Source organism: Eschscholzia californica, unplaced genomic scaffold, assembly GCF_041429995.1.
Source record: "Eschscholzia californica isolate CP2 unplaced genomic scaffold, dmEscCali1.0.p SCAF_5, whole genome shotgun sequence".
Taxonomy (NCBI): Eukaryota; Viridiplantae; Streptophyta; class Magnoliopsida; order Ranunculales; family Papaveraceae; genus Eschscholzia; species Eschscholzia californica.
The window spans coordinates 49137353-49160380 of record NW_028238472.1 but is presented as its reverse complement, the minus strand read 5'-3'; the positions used below and the strand labels follow the sequence as shown (position 1 = coordinate 49160380).

At 36.7% G+C, this 23028-nt stretch overlaps 2 protein-coding genes and 1 pseudogene across 4 annotated transcripts; 1 reads left to right on the top strand and 2 right to left on the bottom strand.

Moving 5' to 3' along the window:
* Positions 1-279: 279 nt before the first annotated feature.
* On the bottom strand, positions 280-14604 carry LOC147540089 (dynamin-2B-like). Of its 2 annotated transcripts, none has more exons than XM_086642021.1 (22): positions 14214-14604; positions 12646-12696; positions 12430-12550; positions 11946-12041; positions 11036-11097; positions 10695-10812; positions 10218-10560; positions 9625-9772; positions 9053-9154; positions 8820-8939; positions 8056-8139; positions 7797-7924; positions 5792-5876; positions 4691-4829; positions 3444-3520; positions 2855-2911; positions 1842-1986; positions 1576-1733; positions 1389-1502; positions 1175-1242; positions 883-1067; positions 280-739 (listed from the first exon to the last, which is right to left on the bottom strand). In XM_086642021.1, exons 1-22 carry the CDS (start codon positions 14352-14354, stop codon positions 513-515), a joined length of 2769 nt encoding a protein of 922 aa, XP_086498147.1. In that variant the 5' UTR covers positions 14355-14604; the 3' UTR covers positions 280-512. The 2 variants fall into 2 exon arrangements, with proteins under 2 accessions (XP_086498147.1, XP_086498148.1); XM_086642022.1 differs by having other exon boundaries at positions 280-736.
* Positions 14605-16784: 2180 nt separating this feature from the next.
* LOC147540088 (SKP1-like protein 1B pseudogene) lies at positions 16785-17685 on the top strand (annotated as a pseudogene). The gene has a single exon (XR_015225603.1). The product of XR_015225603.1 is annotated as an SKP1-like protein 1B pseudogene (transcript).
* A 634-nt stretch (positions 17686-18319) lies between these two features.
* Positions 18320-23011, bottom strand: LOC147540087 (uncharacterized). The gene is made up of 4 exons (XM_086641657.1): positions 22292-23011; positions 21778-22173; positions 19253-19667; positions 18320-18817 (listed from the first exon to the last, which is right to left on the bottom strand). The coding sequence occupies exons 1-4, from the start codon at positions 22698-22700 to the stop codon at positions 18622-18624; spliced, it is 1416 nt and encodes a 471-aa protein (XP_086497783.1). The 5' UTR covers positions 22701-23011; the 3' UTR covers positions 18320-18621.
* Positions 23012-23028: the final 17 nt, after the last annotated feature.

The following is a 23028-nucleotide window of genomic DNA, read 5'->3' as shown; positions in this document are numbered from 1 at the left end:
TAGTAAAATTGTCGGGACATCAGATATTTTTCACATACAAATTCACATACCATACAATCTTTTAAGTATCTATTGACATCCATTTAGGGAACAATTTTCTCAATCAGATAATTCTCAGATATTCCAAACTTTAGCCTAAGCACAAGATAGTTTATGGATATAACTTGTAGGATCGGATGGCTTTCGGTAAGCCAAATTTGTGAATTAAACAAAAGGACAAGGATAGACAAAGAGATGATAAAATTCAAGCAAAACTTGAATCAAGTGGTCAGGAAATGGGAAAAAAGAAGAATCAAGTGGCAGTGTTATTATGTACATAATACAACCTTACTTCTGATTATGCTCTTTTGTTTTTAGACAAATATTCCTCTAATGAAACAAGTGCACAAAATCATGACAAGTCTAGCGCCCATACAGGGCAAACATAATCCACCCAAATAACAAATAAAGAAGTATACGGACGGCGTAGAGGTAATGATAAATTTAGTCGGCAAAAACTTCTTCCTTTCAATCTAATATTTGTATGACGAAGGTGGTGCAGGAGGCAACCGATTTGGGGTACGTCGGCTGCTGGAGTTAGAGCCTGTGTTTTCATCACCATTCTGAGCTGGATCACTGTATCTTCGGCTATGACCATTGCTGCTTGTCCTGCTGAAATCAGCCCGTCCATTGGCTGCTGCATCAAATGCAGATCTCCAATCGTCTCCCTTGCCACTCGGAGTTCTAGGACTGTTTTCTGCTAACAAAAAGAAACAGAAACAAGATATGTTTGAGTCTTACAAACAATCAAGACTAAAGACAGCACTTCGTTTGCTTCTTAGTTTCATTTTTTTCACCATAGAAAGGTAGTATTTTATGTTTTCCGAGGGAGATGGGAATTACCAGGACCAGCACCACCACCACCACCATCGGACCAGCTAGAAGCAGCAGCTGCACGATTATCGTGAATGCTAAGCTGACGTGTGAGTTTTGATAGAAGAGATGACTGCTTTTGGAAACGCTCCCTTCGGCGCTTTACGTTCTGGTCCTCTAAGAGTAACTCTTCAATCCTAGCCGTGCTTTGGGAACTAGCCATAAGAGATGAAGAGGATTTGTCAGTCAAGGAACAATTAATCAACAAAGAGAATCACAGTTGTAACATTTGTCAGATGTAGTAATTAGAATTGGTATTCACCTAATCGCGATGTATAGCTGATTAAGCATATCTTCCTTTGCTTTCTCAACTTGGCAGAAAACGACAGCCTGGTCGCCCAAAATTTTAGTCAGAATGGAAGGGAACGAGAGAAGGAAAAATAGTGTTCGGAATGCCCATCAGAAAGGTAAAAATACACGAAGTTTAGAAAAGAAGAAAGAAAAAATAAAACAAAGAAGAAAGTGTGAAAGCATACTTTAGGGACATTTGCACCAAGGCTGTTTAGAACAGCTTCAGCATAACCACGCATTTCCTGAGACATCCATCTAAGCTCTTCTTCTGGGTCAGCAGGCTTGCGAGCCATTGTATCCTAGAAACACGATAACATTTGTTAAGAAATTCCTTTTAGCACTAGAACTATCAAACGGTTGTTTCTTACTGACCAATGAACCATCTGAAAGACTTTGCCGCATGCCACCCTCAGAAGAAGATCCGCCTTTACCTGGACCTCCCTTCGAAGTTCCAGTAACATTCCTTATCTTGCTCATCCATTCGACCTTATCTGCCATACTCTCAGCCTTCAACAGAACCGCACTGTGAGCTGCAACATCAGAATAGGTTTGAGGTAAGACATCATCTTATATAACCAGATTTCGGAACAAGCGGCCCACGCAGGAGAAGTTCACAATTAAAATACCAAATGAATCACCTTTTAGAACAGTTTTGTATGGAACCTTGCTGGTTATCTTGAAAACAAGACCAGCTGCCTTTCCAGAATCAGGTCCGTTGGCTTTTTTGTCTTTCGAACTTTTAGATGGAGGTTCCTCTTCATCAACCTCTTCCAGATTACATTCCTACACATGTTGAATACATAAGCAACTTCACATTGCTTATTATCTGAGAATCTAGAAGGAAAGCTAAGATGGGAAGGAACCATGTAACCACACTCTAGCAGAAAGACAAGAAACAAAGATATACTACAGTATATGTTCTTCTCTAGGCGGTATAGTATCATCTAATAGTAGTAACAATAAGCTGGAAAAAAATTTCTCCATACCGAAGAGCACTTTAAATTTTTATAGAATGCTTTTAATTTTCGTATCTGAGAGCATGCTTGAATGCCAAGAGGCGAAGAATTAATTGTCACATACACTAGGTACCTTAGAGGGTATCGATCTCACACCTCTAGGTATTAAGGAAATTGTAGTACCCACGATCACGCTTTGCCTGCTAATTGAGAATAACATGTTTAGTGATACCCTGCATATTTCAACTCTTCTCCTTTACCTCTGCTGGATTCGCTTCCACTTATGTCAAGTGCCGGTTATTTGCTTACTATGTCCTTTGAGTTTTTTGACATGGATCATAAAATCCATTTTGTAGCCAAGCAGATTTCTTGGTAGTTATTTCACACACAATGAAGATTTTGTATATTAGTTCATTAGAAGCGCTTAGCTATATTTCTTAGTTGTGCACTACTACTACTACTACTACATCGATGATTATGCATTTGGTTGAGCATGTATTTCGACTTAGATCCAAAGAATCATGCATCCAACTTCTAAGTGAGAAGATTACATTCATGAAAAGTAAAATAGTAGCACTTTTGGGTTGATATAGAGATGTATATCATTCAACATTTTCGTCAGGAAGGTTGTAAATGAAACGGTGATAAATTTACTGACAGGTTACGTGTATCCAATCAATATACCAATTACGCACCTCCAAAGTGATGACACCACGGAAATGTCTTTCTTCTTGCTTTTTGGTGTATCCAAGCTGCAAATTTGAGTTCAACACAAATCCATCAATCTCAGAAAGAAAATTTTCAGTAGGCCAATGGTGTAACCGACACTGATGATACTTTAATCGTATCAAAGATAACTGAAAATGCAGGTTGACAAACAAGACTAGAACTTCAACTTTCAAATAGCCCTACTTACAACTATGAAGGGAGCTCACTAGGGCAAATTTTGGGTTGCTTGCATGTCAATCTCTTAAATTTATCAGTAATACTAATAGTATGTTTCCTATATGCGGTATTGTGATGGAATATATGTCATTTGAACATTAATACCTATGGCCCAACATAATTATTGGTAAGCAATCTCTTAGTGCATTTATTCCCACGAGATGTGCCAAGATCCTACATAAGGTGGGTTCCTAATAAGAAAGTAACTGAATATTTCTTACTTAACATGAAAAAAGCATGGTTTGCGCCCAATTAAGCGTAGAAGTTATATCTGGGTCAACACATTTACACCAAATTTGAACAAAAGTAAGTTCTTAATTAGAAAATATTGTCACCAACCTTGCCAGTTTTTTCGTTCAAAACAAACCATCTCCTACTCCAGCCATTAGTTTTAGCACTTTTCTTTAACAGAAATCCTGCAATTATATGCATTAGTAAAACATCAAATCACTCCGGAGAGCAAACCTATTTAAATTCAGTTTGTGCTGATTGATAGAGATTGGTTAAAGAAAAAGAGATTGGTTCGAAGCATATAGCCATATACACCCATATTCCAATTCAAAGAGTTGGCATACAGTAATGATGCTACTGATAATACTTCAGTCCCGCAGTTCTATTATCATAAGAATGAAGGTTCTGAAAACAAAGTGTCAAACGAAACACCTCTTCTAGTCCGCGAGTTAGTACTTAGTATAACTGATGAGCCACGTGACACGTATACTTCTTTTCAATATTTTGAAGTGTCCGATATAAATTCGGGTATCCTATACTTCGATAATTTTCGGATACTTGCGGTCACTTCAATGGATATAATATGAAAATTTGCATGTATACCTTGTTAGAACGTGCACAAAATTTGTTGAAGGGGCAACTAGTCAACCAAGGGAGTGGGTCGATGAAATGAGTGCCTCGCGAGGTTGATATACCCCTAGTTTTCGCGATTGCTATTAGTGTGTTATGGATTTTCCAAGGGGATTCCGTGTTCAATTGTTCATATCCATGTTATGGGATTTTCAAGGTTGCATATCTGACACGTAGTAGTGGTTACGTTAGAGTGTAGGACAATTTTTTCAAAAAAAAAACGTTATAGTGTAGGACAAGTAATATTGTGATGAGTTGACGTGGAATTATAGATGACATATAAGCGCAGCGGGCAGAAGCTGGTCAGTCACGAACACGAAGTAAATCTTAGAATTTTTAGAGATATTACAAATAATAGTTAAGTTTAAGCATTATTAAGTTTATTTCTTAATTATGTTTTGCTTTCGGAACTGAATTGGACCTCAGATTAGAGTATGAGGGGAGTGAAGTAGTTCCCATATGCGGGGAAATCACAAATGTTGTTGGTTCCACAATCAGGCCAAGAATTATAAATAAACAGTTGTACCCCTCATTTGTAATCAATGAAGAATGAGAAGATCAATAGAATATTTAGATGGGTTTCTGAGATGAAATTCATGGCATAAAACAAACAGAAGGGGAGAGAGGCGCATATACTGTCAATGGTGAACAAAAGAAAGAACATAGAAGACAAAAGCAGCAAGCAACTAGAAGTAGTAATAAGTAGGAGAAGGATCGCAACAAACCTGCTGTTATCTCCCCACCAGGCCCAGCAGTCTTTAACCCGGAACCCTCTTGCGCATCCTTTTCTGGCGGCCCTGATTTATCTTTCAATGATTTCAAGCTTCCTGCACTTTGTGTACCTCCAGTTTGAGGACTTGTTGCCTGAACAGAAAAGTTCAAACAAACAGAAAAATATATCAGATTATCCGGATTCTCGTCTCTTAACATGACATGTTAACTACTATTTCTTCTGCTACCATGATATTCACATGGAATTGAAAACGGCATAACAGCAACGTTTACAACCTCAATAAGTCACTTTGTGTTGAAAATCCATGACCTTTCTACTTACACATACCGGTACAATCTGAAACAATACTTGAATAGTATTATAACCAAAGTGTATTAGTTCAAACGTATCCTTTCACTATTTGAACCGTTCCAGAAACACATGATACTTTTTAATCCATGCATGTGTAATCAAACTTAAAAGTTACTCAGGGACCCGCACAGATTTGGAGATAACCCAAGTTAGTCCCCGAACAATTCCCAAGTTTGGGAGTTAGCCAAGTCATTCAGAGGGTCGGAGCCAAGTAAAGCATGCAAGATCTATTTGATTCGTCATGTACCTCTGTACATTAAACTTTAAACTGGGTTCTTTTTTCCGTTCTTGTTTAAAAAGGTTAAGAAGTGGAAAGGAGAAGAGATGGCGAAAGAAGGCATGAAGATCAATCACCATTATTAAAAGGTTTGTTCTTCTTGATTTCCCCTGTTCTTTTCCCTGTCTTTCTCTTTCAATAATAATATATAATATTAATATGGCCAAGTTCCCCGTTACATTTTGACAAGCTTTGGCCGCTTCAGGACTCATCCCAATCCGAGTAGAGACTGAGTCCCCAGACCAACCACTTGATCCATGCATATCAGGTTCCACTCATTAAGTACCAATAATTAGAAGTCCCCTACTACCAAATTATCTTGTTGTAGCACTCGTGTTAGTCATAATCTTCCAATCTAACACACTTACACACAGTTTATTTTCTTTTCTTTTTTGTCCACTTAATAGCATATTGCAAAACATAAAAACATGTAAACTTCTCCTATACAAACAGAAAGACACATACTCTGTTCAGCATCGATTGTTCTGCCTCACTCCCCTTCTTTGAGGATTTATTCTTTAGTTCATCCTCACGCCGCTGCCTATCCATTCTAGAGAACATTAAAAGTAAAAGTATCAGCATAAAGCATCCCTAATATCAGGCTACTATAAATAGAGATTTTGATGGGATAATCAGTAATTTGGGGTTTCATAAACTAGATACAGCATACGCTTTAAAAATCATCAAAGGAAAGTCTCTAAGCAATGAGGCCAATCCAATCAGTGCTACATATTAGATAGTTAATCTTTATCTGGAATTTGAACCAGCAAAAGTTTGTCTCCCATCCACTCTATCACAAAGGAGTTTTACAGGAGAAATAGCATTTTTTTCACTTACCTTTCCTAAGAAATATATCGAATTACTATTTGTGCAGGACTTTTTTTCAGTAAGAATATTCAAATTTTCACCAATATCTAAACTTTAGTGGCATTATCAATTTTTTGCACCATCGGCAACCTCCATGATTATGTTTTAACTTTGAAGTAAATGAGGAGAAAAAAGTAAATGGTATGATCGAGACACAAATTCCTCTTGTGACACCCAGAAAAAAGAAGTTGATGTCAATTACTATTTACAATATTTGGACAATTGGATCTTCAATGCAAATTCTTAGCTTAACTTTGGAAACAAATTTAACAGTAAGAACATACAATGATATATTATCAAGTGGATATAACTGAATGTCGACCAATAATGAGAACCTTGTGCAAGAACAAGTACAAAATGGATGCTCTTTAAGCTTCCATGACAAGTTAGGGCTACTGAGCAATTTAATGCTCTGCATAATTGAATAAAAAATGTGAATTGGAGCTTAAGCATTCCTCTTATGCAGAAGCATTTGAGCATAATATCTACAGCGTTTTCTAGTTGGACTCCCGAGCTTTGGATCTGGCTCAGCTGGAACCCCAGCCGAGCCACATCTTTCCTATTAGCCAAGTTCCTCTTTTTAAAAAAATTCCATTTTTTCTTCTTCTTTCTTTCCAACACCATATTCTTCTAAGATTCTACTTTCATAAAAATCAAACTTGACTATTTAATTATCATATTATCTGTTTCTTTGTTTGTCACTGTTTAAAAATAATGATATAGCATTATAGCTTCATGGCGGTCTTTTTCCACATTAAAAAATATTATACTATTTATATACGTCCTAGGTGTAACCGTGCCAGCGCAGGCAATAAACAATCCACATAACAAAAAACTCCGCAAACACTCTGGAGAAAACAGAAAAACATGGCCCGACTCCTGACAGTATCTTCATATAGAATCACATTGAATATCCATAAAAGCAGTAGAGTAAAATCTAATTCGACAGACCAATAAATAGTCAAATCAGCAAAGGGATTTCTTTTAACCACATTAAAAGAAAATTTGATTATGGTAAGTTCACTAACTTCCGTGTATTAGGAGGAGGATTTATGGGAGCTGGGAGAAATTTGACCGATAATCATAAGAGATGTGGATAATAGTTGTTAAAGAAACGTTGAGGGGAAAATAATTGAACAATTTTTTTTTTGAAAGTGGAACAGATTTATGGAATCATAGAACCGTAAGATTAAGAATTGATGATCAGACTACCAATGCCCCAGGATAATTCCAACTGTCTCCCAGGATTTGCACCCTTGTGTTTTACAATAAGGATGTGTAAATTATAATTTGTAGGAAAAATGCATGCCCAAGCGACTTGCAAGTGACTCAACTATCTTAGGAACTAGGCATGGCCCAACCGCGCCGAATCCTCATCAGAACTACTTAGCTACAAAGTTTCAACACGTACTGATTATGAAATCTGGTCTCTTTTGGCTGCAGCGAGGATAATCTCCTTTGACTCCCTTAATGTCTTTACTCTACTGGTCTGCTTTATTTTATTGCTTTAGGGTTTGATTTGTGGCAGTAACGGCTAATGACATGAATGCAGCATGCATATATCCAGCATAAATAGAAATTACAGGAATCTTCTTAAACAAACCTCCGCTGCACTAAACGGATGAAATGTTGGGGAGGAACAAAAGCACGTTCCATATCAACTAATGCAACCACCATCTTCTTTGCCTCATTCTTAAAACCATCTAATGCATTAGTTGCGATTGAGACGACCTGGTATTAGGAACAAGTGATGAATATCAGCAGCATTATGTCATTCTAAACCGACAACTACCAAACAGGGACCACAATACTGTAAAGAAAAAAAAACACTCCAACCACGTAATGAGTAAATCATAAATTACCTCTCGCTTAAAAGGAGGATATCTTCCAAGACCTGGAGTGGCATTCGCAGCAGCAGAAACTATATCAACTAGTACACGATGAACCTATCACCAACCATTAGTCATATTATTACACAAACCGTAAGCATTATCCAAAAATGGAGATGTAAACAGAGAATTGACTACACATATCAACTGTAAGGCTCTGACAAAGATCCCTAACAATTTTTTCTAGAATGCAGGATGTGCTAATTAACAGTATTTTACCAAATCAGAAATAAGCAACCCGAAATGAATATGTGAGAACCTTTAAAATCTAACCAGTTTGATCTAATAGCCGTAAGCAGTGTCTAAATAGACTACAATGGGTGATATGCATTTAAGAACCACTTGGAACATTCTTACGGGTTACAACCCAGTCTTTAAAAATGCAGTTTAAAATCCAGAGAAGGGGATTCTGGAACATATACACTTGTATCTCCTGAAACACTCCATCATTATTTATTAATCCCCTTTTCTCTTTGATTCTTCTACAAAATTTCTATCATAATAAACTTATTTTTGTTAAAGGTCCGAGCATCAATGTGGCATGCAGTTCTTCCTAATCATCAAAAATTGTTGAAAGACTACAGCAAGCATCTCTGTGGAGATTTCTTGATTGGCAGATGCGATAAGGATTAGAATGTCAGTTTTCATATGTCGAAAGAGAATCTTGATGGAGCTCATGCCAAATAACAGTCAATAGATTAGAAAAAAGTAAATATTTCCTATCCTGCTATCTTTACCTCATCAACACAAAGGCGTGATGGTTCTTTCGCCAGTTCAAGAACACTTCTTAATAGAGACCTCAGACCTTTCTCTGGAGATATAAGATATGGTTGGTAACCATCTGCTTCCAGAACAATCTAGTGCAACAAATAAATACAACGTCAATTTCCACAAATAATTCTAGGAGCGCAAAACGCTGGAAAAAATTACCAGAAAGAAACAAAAAGTGATAATCATGGCGAAAGAGTACCCTTTTCACATTGTTGAGGTCAAAATGTCTGTCCAATGGAAGTTGTTTAATTCTATTCGGAAAATTTCCCTCGAATGTGGCAACAATTTTCCAACCACCTCCCTATCAAAGAAAATGTACCAAAAAAGTCAAAAAAGTTCTACACGAGCCAAGCACTGCTAAGTGGTCAAAAAAGTCAGCATCTGACTTGCAAATGGCCAGATATAAAATGAATAACAAAACTCATTGCGCAAAATCAGAACCATAATAATTATCAACGCCAGAAAAAATATGAATTTAGGGCAGGGTGACTATCAGAACCACATCTCACTTGAATCTTATCCTCGAAAAAGAATTATACATTTTGCTTTAATCATTAGAAAATGAACAAGCTCTGCAAGTCAACCACAAGATTTTAGTTGATTTCAACACTAAGGAAACCTGAATCACACCAGAATCCTCTACTAACGCATTCATCTAACTCTAATCCAACAGACTCCACTGAATTGCTCAAGTCGTTTGTTTATCTTTTCTGCCGCCAGAATAGTGTAATCTCAGGCGTTCATAGTGCATGTTTCTTACAAATTACTTACCTCACCAGTAGCAATATGCTGGAGAAATCTATCTTCAAATTCACGGCAGAGCTCCAAAGCTATGGCTCTTGTACCTTCAGACGTACTGACCATTTGTTCACCAAGCTTTAGTAATTCCTCCTCAACTGTTTGGGACTTACTCTGCAACCTGTAGGATAAAAATGAGAAAAGGTATTAAGGCCTAACTTTATCCACCCGGTGCCAATATGAAATTTCAAAAACCATCTATTAGCAGGCAGCATTAGTCTTCTCAACCATTTCAACATTAACAAGTATCGTATTTCATGATAGTTTGATGCCATCCCACTCTTCCTCAAGCGTTTTTTAAGTTTATACGTAAAAAAAAAAAATGGTTTCCTTGAGAGTTGGGATTGGTCTGTACTTTTTTACTTTTGAGGTCAACTCTCCTAAGTTACCCAATAGGCCGACAATAAAGCCACTGAAGGGTGCATTCATCATCTTCCAATAGAGAAGTTGTTTGATGACTAATAAAGACTGAACTATCTAGCAAAAAAAATTCCAAATTGCAAAATAACAAAACATAATAATTCAAAAAGTTCATACATAATTCATGGACATAACAAAATATTTACCCTGAAAGGATGTTTGGAAGCCGGATTTTCATACGGTTTCGTATCTGTTGTGCAAGGGTTTCCACCAGAGCTACTCTACCAAGCTTGTTCTGGGGAGCGCCAGTCAGTATAGATTTGAGACTTTCACTTTCAGCACGCCAAGCAGTTTCCAGTGAGTTCTCTGAACCAACAGATCCAGACTGTGCAGAAGCAATAGCTACAGATTGACCAATTAAAGCTATCCAAGGGATATCAGAAGCATTTCGCGGTCCCTTATTTAATAGCAAAGCCTGAACAGCTGCGAGAGTTTTTGGATCTGAAGCTGCTTGATCAATCTTACTGATAACACCAATAGTTCTCGTTCCTGCAACAAGCAGCAGTAAATAATAAACTACTTGTTAAACAAGGAGGAACAGATGTATCCATCAAAAATGCCGGTGGGATTTGATCATCTCATAACTGCTGCTGGTTAAGCCTTTGAGGTCAAAGGAGACTCACCATCTGAATCGAATTCCTTAATCAGTTTGAGGGCCTTTGACGATGATATTTCTGGTGCCTGGACTGCAGGTACGACAACTAACAACACGGCATCGTTGCGCTCAACATATTCTCTAATCTGGAACATCACTCAGAAGATCAGAAAATGGGGAATTGGGATAGTGTCTGAACTGTCCAACCATAAAACTCGCCTTCTATGGAACAACACTCCACATGGGCATCCATCAGGTCCACCATAACAATGCATACTTTCTTTTTGATAGTCTTTATTACAATTTATGAGAATTATAATACTAACAAAGCCCGGATGGGGAAAAATTAGAGGATTACAAGCAACTCACCAGTGCATCATCCATAATCCTTTGATCAAGTCCAGGTAAATCAATGAGTTTCAACGGTGGAGCTGGAGAAAAATTGTGTTAGCTGGAAAAATGACTATTATTTTGCAATGTTCGGATATATTATTTGACCAAGATTCACAAATAAAACAGGTTAAGCAAATAAGTAGTTAAAATTTGAGTATCCTGATTATTAGGTCTATCATCCCCGTCCTTGGCTAACCCCAATCCTAGGCAAGGTTTCAACAAAACTTCAAGGCAGTCGCCATTTTCAAGTACTAAATTAAATGCATACGCAACAAGTATTGGACCTAAAACTAATTGTAAGTAACACTCATCACCAAGAATAGTCATTTTGCCAGAAGCAGCCTGACATTTTAATGTCATGTAATTTTGTTCAGATTCTCCTGTTATAGATGTATAGTAGGAAATTAAATTTTCAATTTTTGAACCATACTAACAATAGAGTACCATGAATCTTGAAAATAAGCAACAAATAATAATGCCTAAAGTTCTCTGAAATAATAGATTCCCATAGGAAAAACACACAGAAAGAACTTCCAGTAGACACATGACTCAAAGATGTATTAATCCCATGAAACAGTGACTCAATGAACAGCTATGTTGGAAAAAATGAACACATATAAATGCTTTGTATTGTCAAACTGGAAATAACTTGACAAACCATGTGCACATCCTACAAATACTGGCAGATGGGGTCCTCTTACTATTAAGATATTATATTGAAGCCTATCTGCAGGGAACATTTGCTTAACTCTAGATGGTGTTTAAAAGTTCAATACTCATAGTAACACAGATATCAATACAACTTAAATCAATCAGAAGAATTACTCAAGTTACAATTATTATTTACATAATCCATTACAGGGTCTAGAGAAAATAAAGGATCAACCTGTACTAGTTCGTAGCTTCAAATATATTTCATCTGCACGACCTTTCCCAACGGCACTTTTGCTTAGCCTGTCTTGCAGTGAATGCCGAAGAGCACCTAAAGAGTGGTTTAAGAAGATTAAATCAAACAAGGTTATACTCTTCAGCAATAAAATAATCATTGATCAGGTAAATAAAGTCTATAACCAATAGTTGCACACTTGAACTTGTATACGTCTCAACCCCATTCCCAACTAACAGAGGAGTCATTGTGTAAAAGATTTGACCCCGTCAAGCAATCCAACCTAGAAAACTAGTCAACCAAAGCTTAGATAATGCCTTGATCAGCCTAAGCTGCTCAAGTTTAGTAGTTACGACAGTATGTTAGGTTATTAACTTCACAAGACTATCAAAACAAAAGGCATGATGCTGAGAGCAACAGAGAAGAAACAAAAGGCCCACCGCCCACAAACTGAATTAACAAGCGACAGGTTGAGTGAACTCACTTGCAGAAACTTGTTGTGATTTATTGTCAATTTGCAAGACAATGGCCTTTGTGCTTAGGGATGTATCCCTTTGTAAATCAATGCTTATGGGAGCCCGAGTTGCACCATTTTCCCCTGTTGGCTGGATAATTAAAGCCATAGGCATCATAGAAACAAGATCATTAGTAACATTTTAAGCAAAAAAACGGAAGGATGTAATATATCTATGTAGCTTACCAGAACAGGATGTCCAATTAAACTATTTAGGACGGCTGATTTACCCGCACCCTGTAAAGTTGATGCAGATACAAAATTAAAATAAAATTTTCACAAAAAGAAAAACAGCATATCCTAAACAAAGCATGCAAGAAAAAAAAGATATCAAAAGTAATTAAATAAATAAAAGAAAACAAAAGAAGGGAAAGGCAAGGGTTCATTTTGCATAAGCATGGATATGATACCAGTGACTGAATATCACTTATATGTGCTCTGCCCACCAATTGCGTTCATGGGTCATCAATTTCAGTCCAAGGTGCAGGACTGCACCCCCACAGTCCAGACTCCAGACAGAAAGGAAAAAAATCACTAGGACCACATTATTCATACTCCGCATATGAAGCATAAGATCCTTTAACTACATTAATCTAAGAGGTGTCAAACAACTGAAAATCCAGATCGTAACTAAGGTCTAGATATGCTACTTGAAGCAGATATATAATATTCAAAAACAATGGAACAGTGCTCAGCAAGTCGGCATAAACCCCCATTTTGTAGACATGAAGATGTTGGTACGTACTCATGATTAGGCCACACAGGAACTTCTACTAGAAGTTCTCAATACTTGCTTGAGTAGCAAACATAGTTGACTAAATTTAGTTATTTTGATAAATTATTCTGTATTAGTTCTCATAGAAGTTCTCAATACTTTCTCAATACTTCTACTAGAAGTTCTCATAGATGTTGGCATAGTTTCACTTTGAAAAATTATTCTGTATTAGTTATTTTGGTTGGTATTAGAAAGAGAGCTGCTTTAACCGAGGGACAGAAAGCCAGTTAGCACATAACTTTGATATCTAGATATGGTAACAAAGCTCCACACATGTTCTTCGCCAACTCTATACCAATTCAAGTGGTGTATAGCTTACGTTTGTTTTAAGCGGAAATTACTTGTTAATTACCCCTTAGAAGCTGCAAATCTATGCACTGAACCAAAAAGAATATCCATTTATCCAGCATATGGGTCTTCCGAAATTCTGATTGGGAGCAATGACGAAAATTTCGGAAAGCATTTGCTAGTCCAACAGGCGCAGTCTATAATACTACCTTGATCACCATTCCTACTTTGGGAGCTAACCACTTCAACTTCAATAAGAAAATCCCTATTGGTCAGGTGGTGCTAGACTAAGAAGTTGGGAGCTTGAAGGCTTGAAGTCTGAGACTACAAGCTTCATAAATTAGGTCTACTCGGAACTGATGTACCCAGCTAGAGATCTGTAATAGGAGAATGATAAGAACATAGTAATTGTTGTATATTTTGAAGCTATCATAAAATTTGAGGAAAATTATGTGAGAACTATTTGTTCGAGTTTCTGATTATTACTCTAAACCGTTCATACAGAAATATTCATAAATTAATCAAGTTTGATTGACATTAAGAACTTTAAGTGAATCCAGATTGCAACTAATAATACTGATAACAGATCGATTAAAGATCTAAACATTTATACGACTCAAATCATTAAATCTAATCAAATCGATTCACGACGGAATCAAAAAATAAAGGACGAAGATGAAAATGAACTTACAACATTGCCAAGGGCAACAACGTTGAGGAAAGTTGTTGATCTCCTTGAAGAAGATTTATCGTCAACGTCTTCATCGGCAAGAAGAGCAGAAGCCTGTAACATAGATTCTGAAAGTTGAACTAGCTCTTCGATTGCCTCCATGACGTTGCCGGATCGAACAAGCAGCTCTTAGTTTCTCTCTTAACTTTCTCTCTCTCTCTACCTGAAATTGTGAAGCAACAAAAGGAGATCGAGATCTGAGGTTGGTGTATGATGATGATGAACCAGAGATTTGCAATTTTAGGTCGTTAGATAAAATGAGGGATTTTGTCTTCCGATGGGGGAAGAAGGAAAATAAAGGTAGATGTCGTCGAAATGTTTACTTTGAAACCCTTTTTCCTCTCTCTCTCTCGAAGATGGACGCGACGCGCTCCTCTCTTTTGATTTTAAATCCTCTCTCTCTCTCCCCCTCACTGTTAAATTAATAAGATGCAAGAGTGTGCAAATATCGTCTCACATCTTTGATGCAACTCTCTTGTAGTGGCCAAGAGCGCCCTAGCCAGGCTTCGGCCACGCCAGACACGGCATTGTAGCCTGTCGTGGCGTGTCCAAACGCTATAAGCACGATACAATTCGTATTGTGGCGTGTTTTTTAACTATGGTATCGGATTTGTGTTTTAAAGGAAGGGGATGAGCTACCTAAATAACCCCTCCCCAACTTTGTTCTTAAGCGAAATCGATGTGGAACACTAGAACATGTATAAAGACAAACTTCATATGTGCATTTGCTCGTAATTTGAAGTATGGGTTAACTAAATTCTATTAAGGTAAAATTAGTTTCAACTTCAAGTAAGATATTTTGTTTTATTAATTAATAATTACATTCAAGAAAGTGGGTAATAGTATTTTATAAATTAAAATGGCATGTTTCTAATGGGTTAGCGTGATCGTGGAGGGTTCTAAACGACAAGCGCCACGTTGACTCGTGTTGCCATTCCTAGTGTGTCGTGGTTGACCCGTCTGAGAGCTTAAAATCTCATACTCGTCCCAACTTTTTTGACCTCTGATTGGTCGACACAACACTAGTATTTTCGTGATGTCTCGTGTTACCTTTTAAATGTGTTATGCTAGTCTATTTTTCAGGGTGATTAGGCTGGTTGGCCACCAGAACGACTCTTCAAGGTATTTTCATGTGGTAGTTCCAAAACAAAAACCAGAAGAAGATTTAGTCAGAATTATTTGTTCAAAAATTTATTGTGGATCAAATCTGTGAACTCTTAATTTTTTGAATAAATGCAAAACTAACTGCCCAAGCAGGCGGTGGCACAAGGATTTACTTCAAAGGTCAATTTTTTTGTTTAACCCTCGTGATGTTTCATATTCTGTTTTAATCGAGAGAAAAGTTGGTCCATTATACCTAGACTTCTTTCTAAACTTTATTAATTCGTAAATTAGTTTTACTTTTAACACGTTGACATCTAACTTTAACAAATTACACTGATGTTAATAACTTGTCTCTAAAATTTATTAATTCATAAATTATTGCTACAACAACACGGCTCGTGCACATCCGTCGTGGGCTTCGATTCCGAAGTACTATTTCTGCGTTTCCTTGACTAAATCAAGTCACATTAGAATTACTAGTTAGTGGTCTATCAAGCACATATTCACCTATTGAAACAAGAATTTTGATTTTGGAGGTGTAAAATCAACCACTCAATGTCCATCTCATGCATCAGCTATGACTACTTCATACCCATCACAAACCCATTTGTGATGAGTTGTTCCCAACGTGAGTCGTGGCGTTTAGATCGTTATTAATAGGGTATTATCTGAGTATATGAAGCTTGTGAAATAGTGTTATTTCATGCCGAGAGTCGTGTCCTTGTGTGATAGGTACATTTCATTGTTATACAAAAAATCCTGAGGGACTTGGTTTTATTCACATGGACTCAAGGTGTCACTACATTCAATATGATATGGATGTAGCATTGTTTTTTTTTTTTTTTTTTTTTTTGTCATTCAAAGACATATTGGTATATAAAGGCAATATAAAGATCTTTAAACTCGTACTAAGGCACAAAATTTCATTCCTACTTTAATTTTATTTGTGCATTTAATACAAAAATGATGGATTCCACTTCCATTGTTCAGATAGGTGGACTCTGGATTTTTAAAGTAAATGCAATCAAGCAACCGATAGCACAAGGATTTGCTTTAAAGGTTAGTTTTTTGTTTGACCTTCATAATTTTTCATATTCAATTTTTTGAGTCGCAAAATTTTAATTTAAAAAGAAATTAGTCTATTATATTATTTTTCTCCTAAACTTTTTTGTAAAACTTATTAATTTATAAATTATTTTACTTTTAACGAGCTGAGATCTAACGTCTGAAAATTTGTAAATTCTTTATACTTTTAACGATCTAAGATCTAACGTCTAGAGATTTTGCTGTACAATTTTTTTTCTCGGGGAAAGATTCCTAAAAAGAGGAGAATTGAATTTATCTCTATGACAAAGCCCATAGGTTAATTAAGAGAGAAAGGAAAGTGTTAAAATATAAAATAGAAGGATTGTCTAGAGATTTAAGAGATTGTGTTATAAATTTTGGAAACCGATTCCGTACACAATTGTAAACCCTAAAGATTCTAGACCATTCTTTTTGTTATTAACCCAGGGCCAAGAGATTATAAATAGGGCTTTTCCTCCGCTGTGTTTACTCACTCACTATTCAAAGCCCTAAAAAATACTTTAGGTTTTCAAGCAAGGTCAAGAAGCAGCGACAATGTCGAAGAAGAAGATGATCATCTTGAGAAGTTCAGACGAAGAAGATTTTGAGATCGATGATGAAATCGCCGGTCAATCTGAAACCCTTCAGCATATGATCGATGATGAATGCACAGGTGATTTCATCCCTTTACCTAACGTCAATAGCAAGATCTTAACACTGGTAATTAAATTCTGTAAGAATCGCTTAGAGAAAGACATGGAAGAAGATGAACGGAAGAAGTTTGATGCTGAATTTGTTAAGGTTGATGATGGTACTCTATTTGAACTTATTCTTGCTGCTAATTATCTTACCATTAAAACCCTAATGGATTTGACTTGCCAAACTGTTGCTGATAATATCAAAGACAAATCTGTGGAAGAAGTACGAGCCCTTTTCGGTATTGAGAATGATTATACTCCTGAGGAAGAAGCACAGCTTAGAAGCGAAAACGCATGGGCTTTTGAAGGGTTTGATTAGGTGGTGTTCTTGATTGGGGTTTTTTAGGGTTTTATGTTAGTAGTGATAAAAGCTTGATTAATATGAAGATTACTATATGTGTTTAGAATTCTTGTTTTTTTTTTTTTTTTTTTTTTTTTAGTTATGATGATATTATATTAGTAGATGGTTTGGTATTATGAATTTGATGAACAAAATTTGGTTAGATATTATGAGAATGTCTTGTTCTAGGGTTTTAGATCTTATTTGATGAAAAGTTTATCAACAATGCTTATTGTTTTATGTTTATCTGATTTTCGAATGAGGCAAAAACAAACATTATGTAATACCGATTCAAATTTTTTTCTTTTTCCTATTCATGTAAGATAAGTCTTCACATAAGACAGTGTGGGGGAAAGAACATTCTCTGAAACTTTAGGGTTCTTGAGAATTGTGAAAAAACATAATTGGAAGAGGAGAGATGTGGAGAAAAGCTCCTTCGCTCATTGTTTTGAGGTCTAAAACTTTTTTCCTAGGTCTCAATGTGAACCATTCTCTGTAGTTAGTTCTATTGAATCTCATAGAAGTTAGGGCTATGGAACTTCTTGGGGAGATTATTTGGTAGAACTCAATGTTTCTTTACCAATTTGTCTGTTTGGCACTTCTTTGTTCTCGCTCTGTCATTGTAGTTCTAGTTTTTCTTGAGAAGGAAGAGAGAAAGGGGGAGGGTGGCCGTCTCTGTATATCAATTTCGAAATAGAGCTCTGACCCTCTCTCACTTTCTAGAGACAGTGTGCATCTTCTCTCTCTCTCGATCTATTCGCACAAGGGGAGAGGGTCACTGTCCATAACGAAAAACTTACCGATGTTGCATATTTATGTTAACAGTCTACCATAGAAAACACATGAGAAACCAGTCAAAATTTCAAAACATGTTCCAACATTATGATTTACGGTTGAAGTATTTGAAATCCAAAACTATCACACTAATGGTTGAAAGAGAAAAAAATAGCTCACAGTTCATCCTACAAAAACAGCAGTTTAAGCCTCTAACTTACCTGACCTATAAATAAAGGGTCTCTGCCTTATCTGCAGTATACTTGGTTATTCTATCATGTCCCTTTTGGAGCAGAAATAGGGTTCCTCACAAAATCATAGTTTGTCTGTCGTCAAGTGAAGAATCAAATATTATCTCCCACAGAAAAAGAACCAATTACACCGAATTTCACGCAGCTAGTGGAACACGAGCTTTTCCCTTCTTTGCTCGTAACCTCTCCATGAACTCAGGATTCGCCTTGAGTTTGTCCTTGACATAAGACACACGAGTTTCCTCCACATATTTATCTGCTTTCATGGCTTCCTCGATCAAGGAGTATAGAGTTCTTAAACAATCTTTCCTGTTTTCCTCCCTATGCTCGAACCTGGAAATCAAGATGGATGCATGAGTGTTACTGTAAGTCATAATCATACCTACCCGACACATTAAAACCGAGGACTCTGTTTCTTCTTTTCTATACGTTTAGAAAGTAGACATAACTTAACTGGGCTAATTCAGAAAGTGGAATCCACTATTTGGTCTTGCAGGCATGACATTCGACTCCAATTTTATCCCAAGTTAGCTTTGCTTGAATGAGAAAAGGATTCTACTAAAGATTATTACTAACATACAGTAAGGAACTGATAGTTTTTTCGCTTTATACTGCAATAAGTCAGAAAGTCGTAATTTTCGAGCTTTCAAGGTATTCTGTAGAATAAAAACCTAAACAGATTTAACTGATTTATCTAGACATCTGGGGTATAAGAAGAGAAGCTAACCAGAAGCTATGAGTAAGGCTCTAAAAAGCTAATTTGCTCACCTTTCACTAGTTATTGTGAGCTCATCCTTTCCTGGATGGTAACGTTTGCCAACTATCTCTCTTAGTCGGCGATAGGCATACTTCGAGAGCTCCAGCTCCTTCACAGTGACAGAGAGTTTCACCTTCCTGTTTTTAGGATGCCATGCATCACCACCTGGGGCGAAAACACATCTTGTTTGCCACCTTAAGATTGGCCCCTCACCGGGAGGGTCATCGAGGTCTGTACTTTTATCTGGCACAGTGGTCATTTCATCTTGTTGAGGCATCTCATTCTCCATCAGTATTCCACATTCCAGCACCATCTTATCCTCAAACTCCTTGAACAATCCATAAGCTTCTTCTGGAGTAAGCTCATTTCTTTCACACATATCCCCGAGCTCTTCAAACTTCGCTTCCACCTTTGCCTTTATCTCATCTGAAACATGGTAACAAATGTATATAAAATTAACTCATAAAGTATTAACTGTATAAGAACAAACAAGACAAAATTTAATCAATACAGATAAAATCTAATTAATGTACCAGTTACGAAATATAGCTCCTACAAGATTATATGAAGTTTCTCACTAGCCTATGGAATGAAAACACAAGCAATCTTACTAGCTATTCACCATTATCATGATTCAAGAAGGCAACTGGGCACGCTGAAAGAAATTGAAGTTTTAGCAAACTATGGGAAACTTCAATGCGAAAATCAAGTCATGCGTATACATGGAGAACATAAACATTCTTCTAGAACTGAGATGGTCCTTCCGGGATGTCACATTGTATTTTGATACTAAAAATACCACACAAAGTTTCACTCAATTTGATGATTTAGCATACCGGAGGAAATCATGCAATAGCCAACTACATTTGTATGTGCGTCATTTGACTGTCTTAAGTCCTTTACTGCCTGAGACATCATGACCTCACACTAGGTTTCTGGCAAACATCTCAAACTCAGCTGAGGGGCCTTGGGCCCTGTCACCCTGATACTGTGAGCAGTAGTATCTGAGAAACCATTCACTGAAAACATGCTCAAATTGAACCATAATACGGAGCCATCATTGAGGGTCTGAGACAACGAAGTACAATAGTAGAACAAACCAACAAATAGGTGCTCAATAGCTGGGAGCTTGGGACCAACAGATTCCCAAGATTGTACGTAGTAGGCCATAGTTGGTTCAATGTCAATAAATAACTGTCTATCTTCACATCCTATGTGGTGACACAGAGGATGAATCCAGAAAAATATACACTATGTAAATATAAGAGAACTTACAATTGCTGAAAGAGACCTGCATTTGCATAAAAAGATGAGGAAACAAGATGACCAAAAGCTCTGCTAAGGCCCGAATAAAATTAAGAACATGCTGACCTCATTTTCCACTCAATTTGAAGGTTTCTACATAGATTATACAGAGAATTCCAGGAAATATCTTCGAGCACTATCAGTGAAACATGTCATTTGGGTGCTTTCATTGGCTCAATATGTATAAGAATGGCGACTTTGTAACAGGTTGGACCAGATTCACCACATACATAGAAGTCAAAGCAAATACAGAGTTCAAATGAGAGCTCGACTTTGATCACATAACACACCAAGCCAACAACAAAAAGAGTTCCAAATGGGTGCTTAAGGATCATATTCCCACATAAAGAATCACAAGAATGCACCTATTACCTACAGAAGCTAAGCGACTGGGATAGTCATAGTCCTATCCACCTGAGTAATTAGGAATCATATCCGACTGGGTTTGGTGTAGCCTGAGTTATCTACTCCATACCTCCGGAGATAGTATTACGTTTGAAACTTTTTAGTGTAGCATGTATGAAAGTAGTACAGGATTATGTATCTATCTTCAAAAATAATCCCCCGTCAGTACCTCTCCCTAACATCACTCTTCAATATAAAGAGAATGTGTTCTTTCTCTTCCAAATTCAAGAATAAAAAATCTTATCAAATAAGGGATCGGGCGCTCGGCTTTGATTACCTTACGCACGAAGGCAACAAAGAACAGAGTTTCAAATGGGTGCTTAAGGTTCATAGGTTCATATAGCGAATAACAATAAAGTACCTACCACAAACAGAAGCTAAACAGTTGCAATAGGCCTATGCCTATCCACCCGAGTAACTAGGGCAGATCCAACTGGGTTCAATGCAGCCTAGGTAGCTCATAGGGCGAACCTCTGAAGATAGTTATAGTATTTGAAACTCACGACCATTGGAGTTTATTTTGAATTCTAATAATAAAGGTTGCGGCTTATCTTCTCTCTCTCTCTCTCTATATATATATAACAACATACATATGTGTTTATATATATGTATGTGTAGTATATAACTATATATTGGTTTCCGAGAGTATATATTAATCGTCGAAAATAGCTCCTGCAAACAACTCTCCCTAAGCATTACTCTTTAACATAAAGAAGACGCATTCTTTCTCTTGAACATTCAACAATCAAGGACCTTATACATAAATTCAAATATACTAACATCAAAAGGATTTATTTTAGAAAAAAAAAAAACACTTAAGAATTACCAGGAAGAAGCTTATCCCAGCTGAGCATATCCTCAAGAATGGCCTCACATTCGGCCGTATCCTTAAGATACCCTTTCTCAGTTGCCTCCTTAATCATCTCATCCCATTTAGTAGAATCCATATTAAAATACTCATCTTTAACCATTCTCTTCTGAACTATATCCCTAGCATTATACAAATCATCAATTTCTTCATCTGTTTCAAGTAATTCCTCCCTATCTGACTCAAACTCTTTATCATTAACATCATCTAAAGGTTGAAATTCAAGCTCCTCCATTAACTCATTATCAGTCTCTTCATGTTTACCAGATAATCTCCTAGCCAAAATTGCTTCCATTATCGTTGGTAAAATCTCTTCATTTCCTTTTAAGTATGTATCAATCATTTGCTTGAACTCTGCATTCACCAAAAAAAAAAAAAAATCAATTTTTCAAAAAAACCCTAAACCCTAAAAGGTGTATATGTTTGAACAGAAATCCTAAATCAAATCAAAATTGAACCTTTTTTATTCTACCTTTTGTGGGAACATCTGGCTTATTAGTAACAGCATCTTTTTTCTCTGGTTGGATTAAGCTGGTTTCGTTTGGAGTAGAAGGAGGATCAGTTGATGATGAATCATTTCCTGATGAGAAGAATCTGAATCGTGATAGAGTTGATGAGGAAGAAAAAATAGAAGATGGGGAGTATAGATTTGAGTTTAGGGTTTGACGAGGAGGAGGAGGAACATGATGAGAGAGAAAGTGGCGAGGGTAGAGAGATGAGTATTTCAGCAAAGTTCGTCTCATTTTGTTTGATGAGGAAGAGGAGAAAGCTGCAAGAGAAAAAAAAATGGAAGGAAGTTCTCGGGGTTGAGACATGGAAGAAGATGCCATCAAATTGGTACTTGTTAAGGGCGCAACGGGTATTACAATTAGCACGCACATAGTGTCTTTGACTTAGCCTAAAGACTTTGACTACGTTTTGGTTAAGCTAAAGCTCACACACCAAACCCATGAAAAATTAAGTTGGAGAGAAAATGACAATAGGAAACAGATATTTCAATGATGAAAAGATATAACCACCGAAAAAGGCGACTGGAATATTCGGAAAATCGAAATCAACGAACAAGCTTCTCTTTCTTTCTTGTTGTACTCTCTAACTCTAAACATGTTGATTCTGATTTCCAGAATAAGATTTCGGGTCATTTTTTTCAACGGTCCTGTCATTGTTGTTTGACTTTTGAGATAGCTTAGTTGAAAATTTAGCTTATTT

Coding starts and splice junctions, on each gene's coding strand:
- LOC147540087 (XM_086641657.1), bottom strand. CDS start 22,700: ATGTGCGTGCTAATTGTAATACCCGTTGCGCCCTTAACAAGTACCAAT. Junction 22,174..22,291: donor GCCAGATGTTCCCACAAAAG/GTAGAATAAAAA, acceptor TGGTGAATGCAG/AGTTCAAGCAAATGATTGAT. Junction 19,668..21,777: donor CTGGGATAAGCTTCTTCCTG/GTAATTCTTAAG, acceptor ACCATGTTTCAG/ATGAGATAAAGGCAAAGGTG.
- LOC147540089 (XM_086642021.1), bottom strand. CDS start 14,354: ATGGAGGCAATCGAAGAGCTAGTTCAACTTTCAGAATCTATGTTACAG. Junction 10,813..11,035: donor GGATTATGGATGATGCACTG/GTGAGTTGCTTG, acceptor GTGATGTTCCAG/ATTAGAGAATATGTTGAGCG. Junction 740..882: donor TGGTGGTGGTGCTGGTCCTG/GTAATTCCCATC, acceptor TCTTTTTGTTAG/CAGAAAACAGTCCTAGAACT.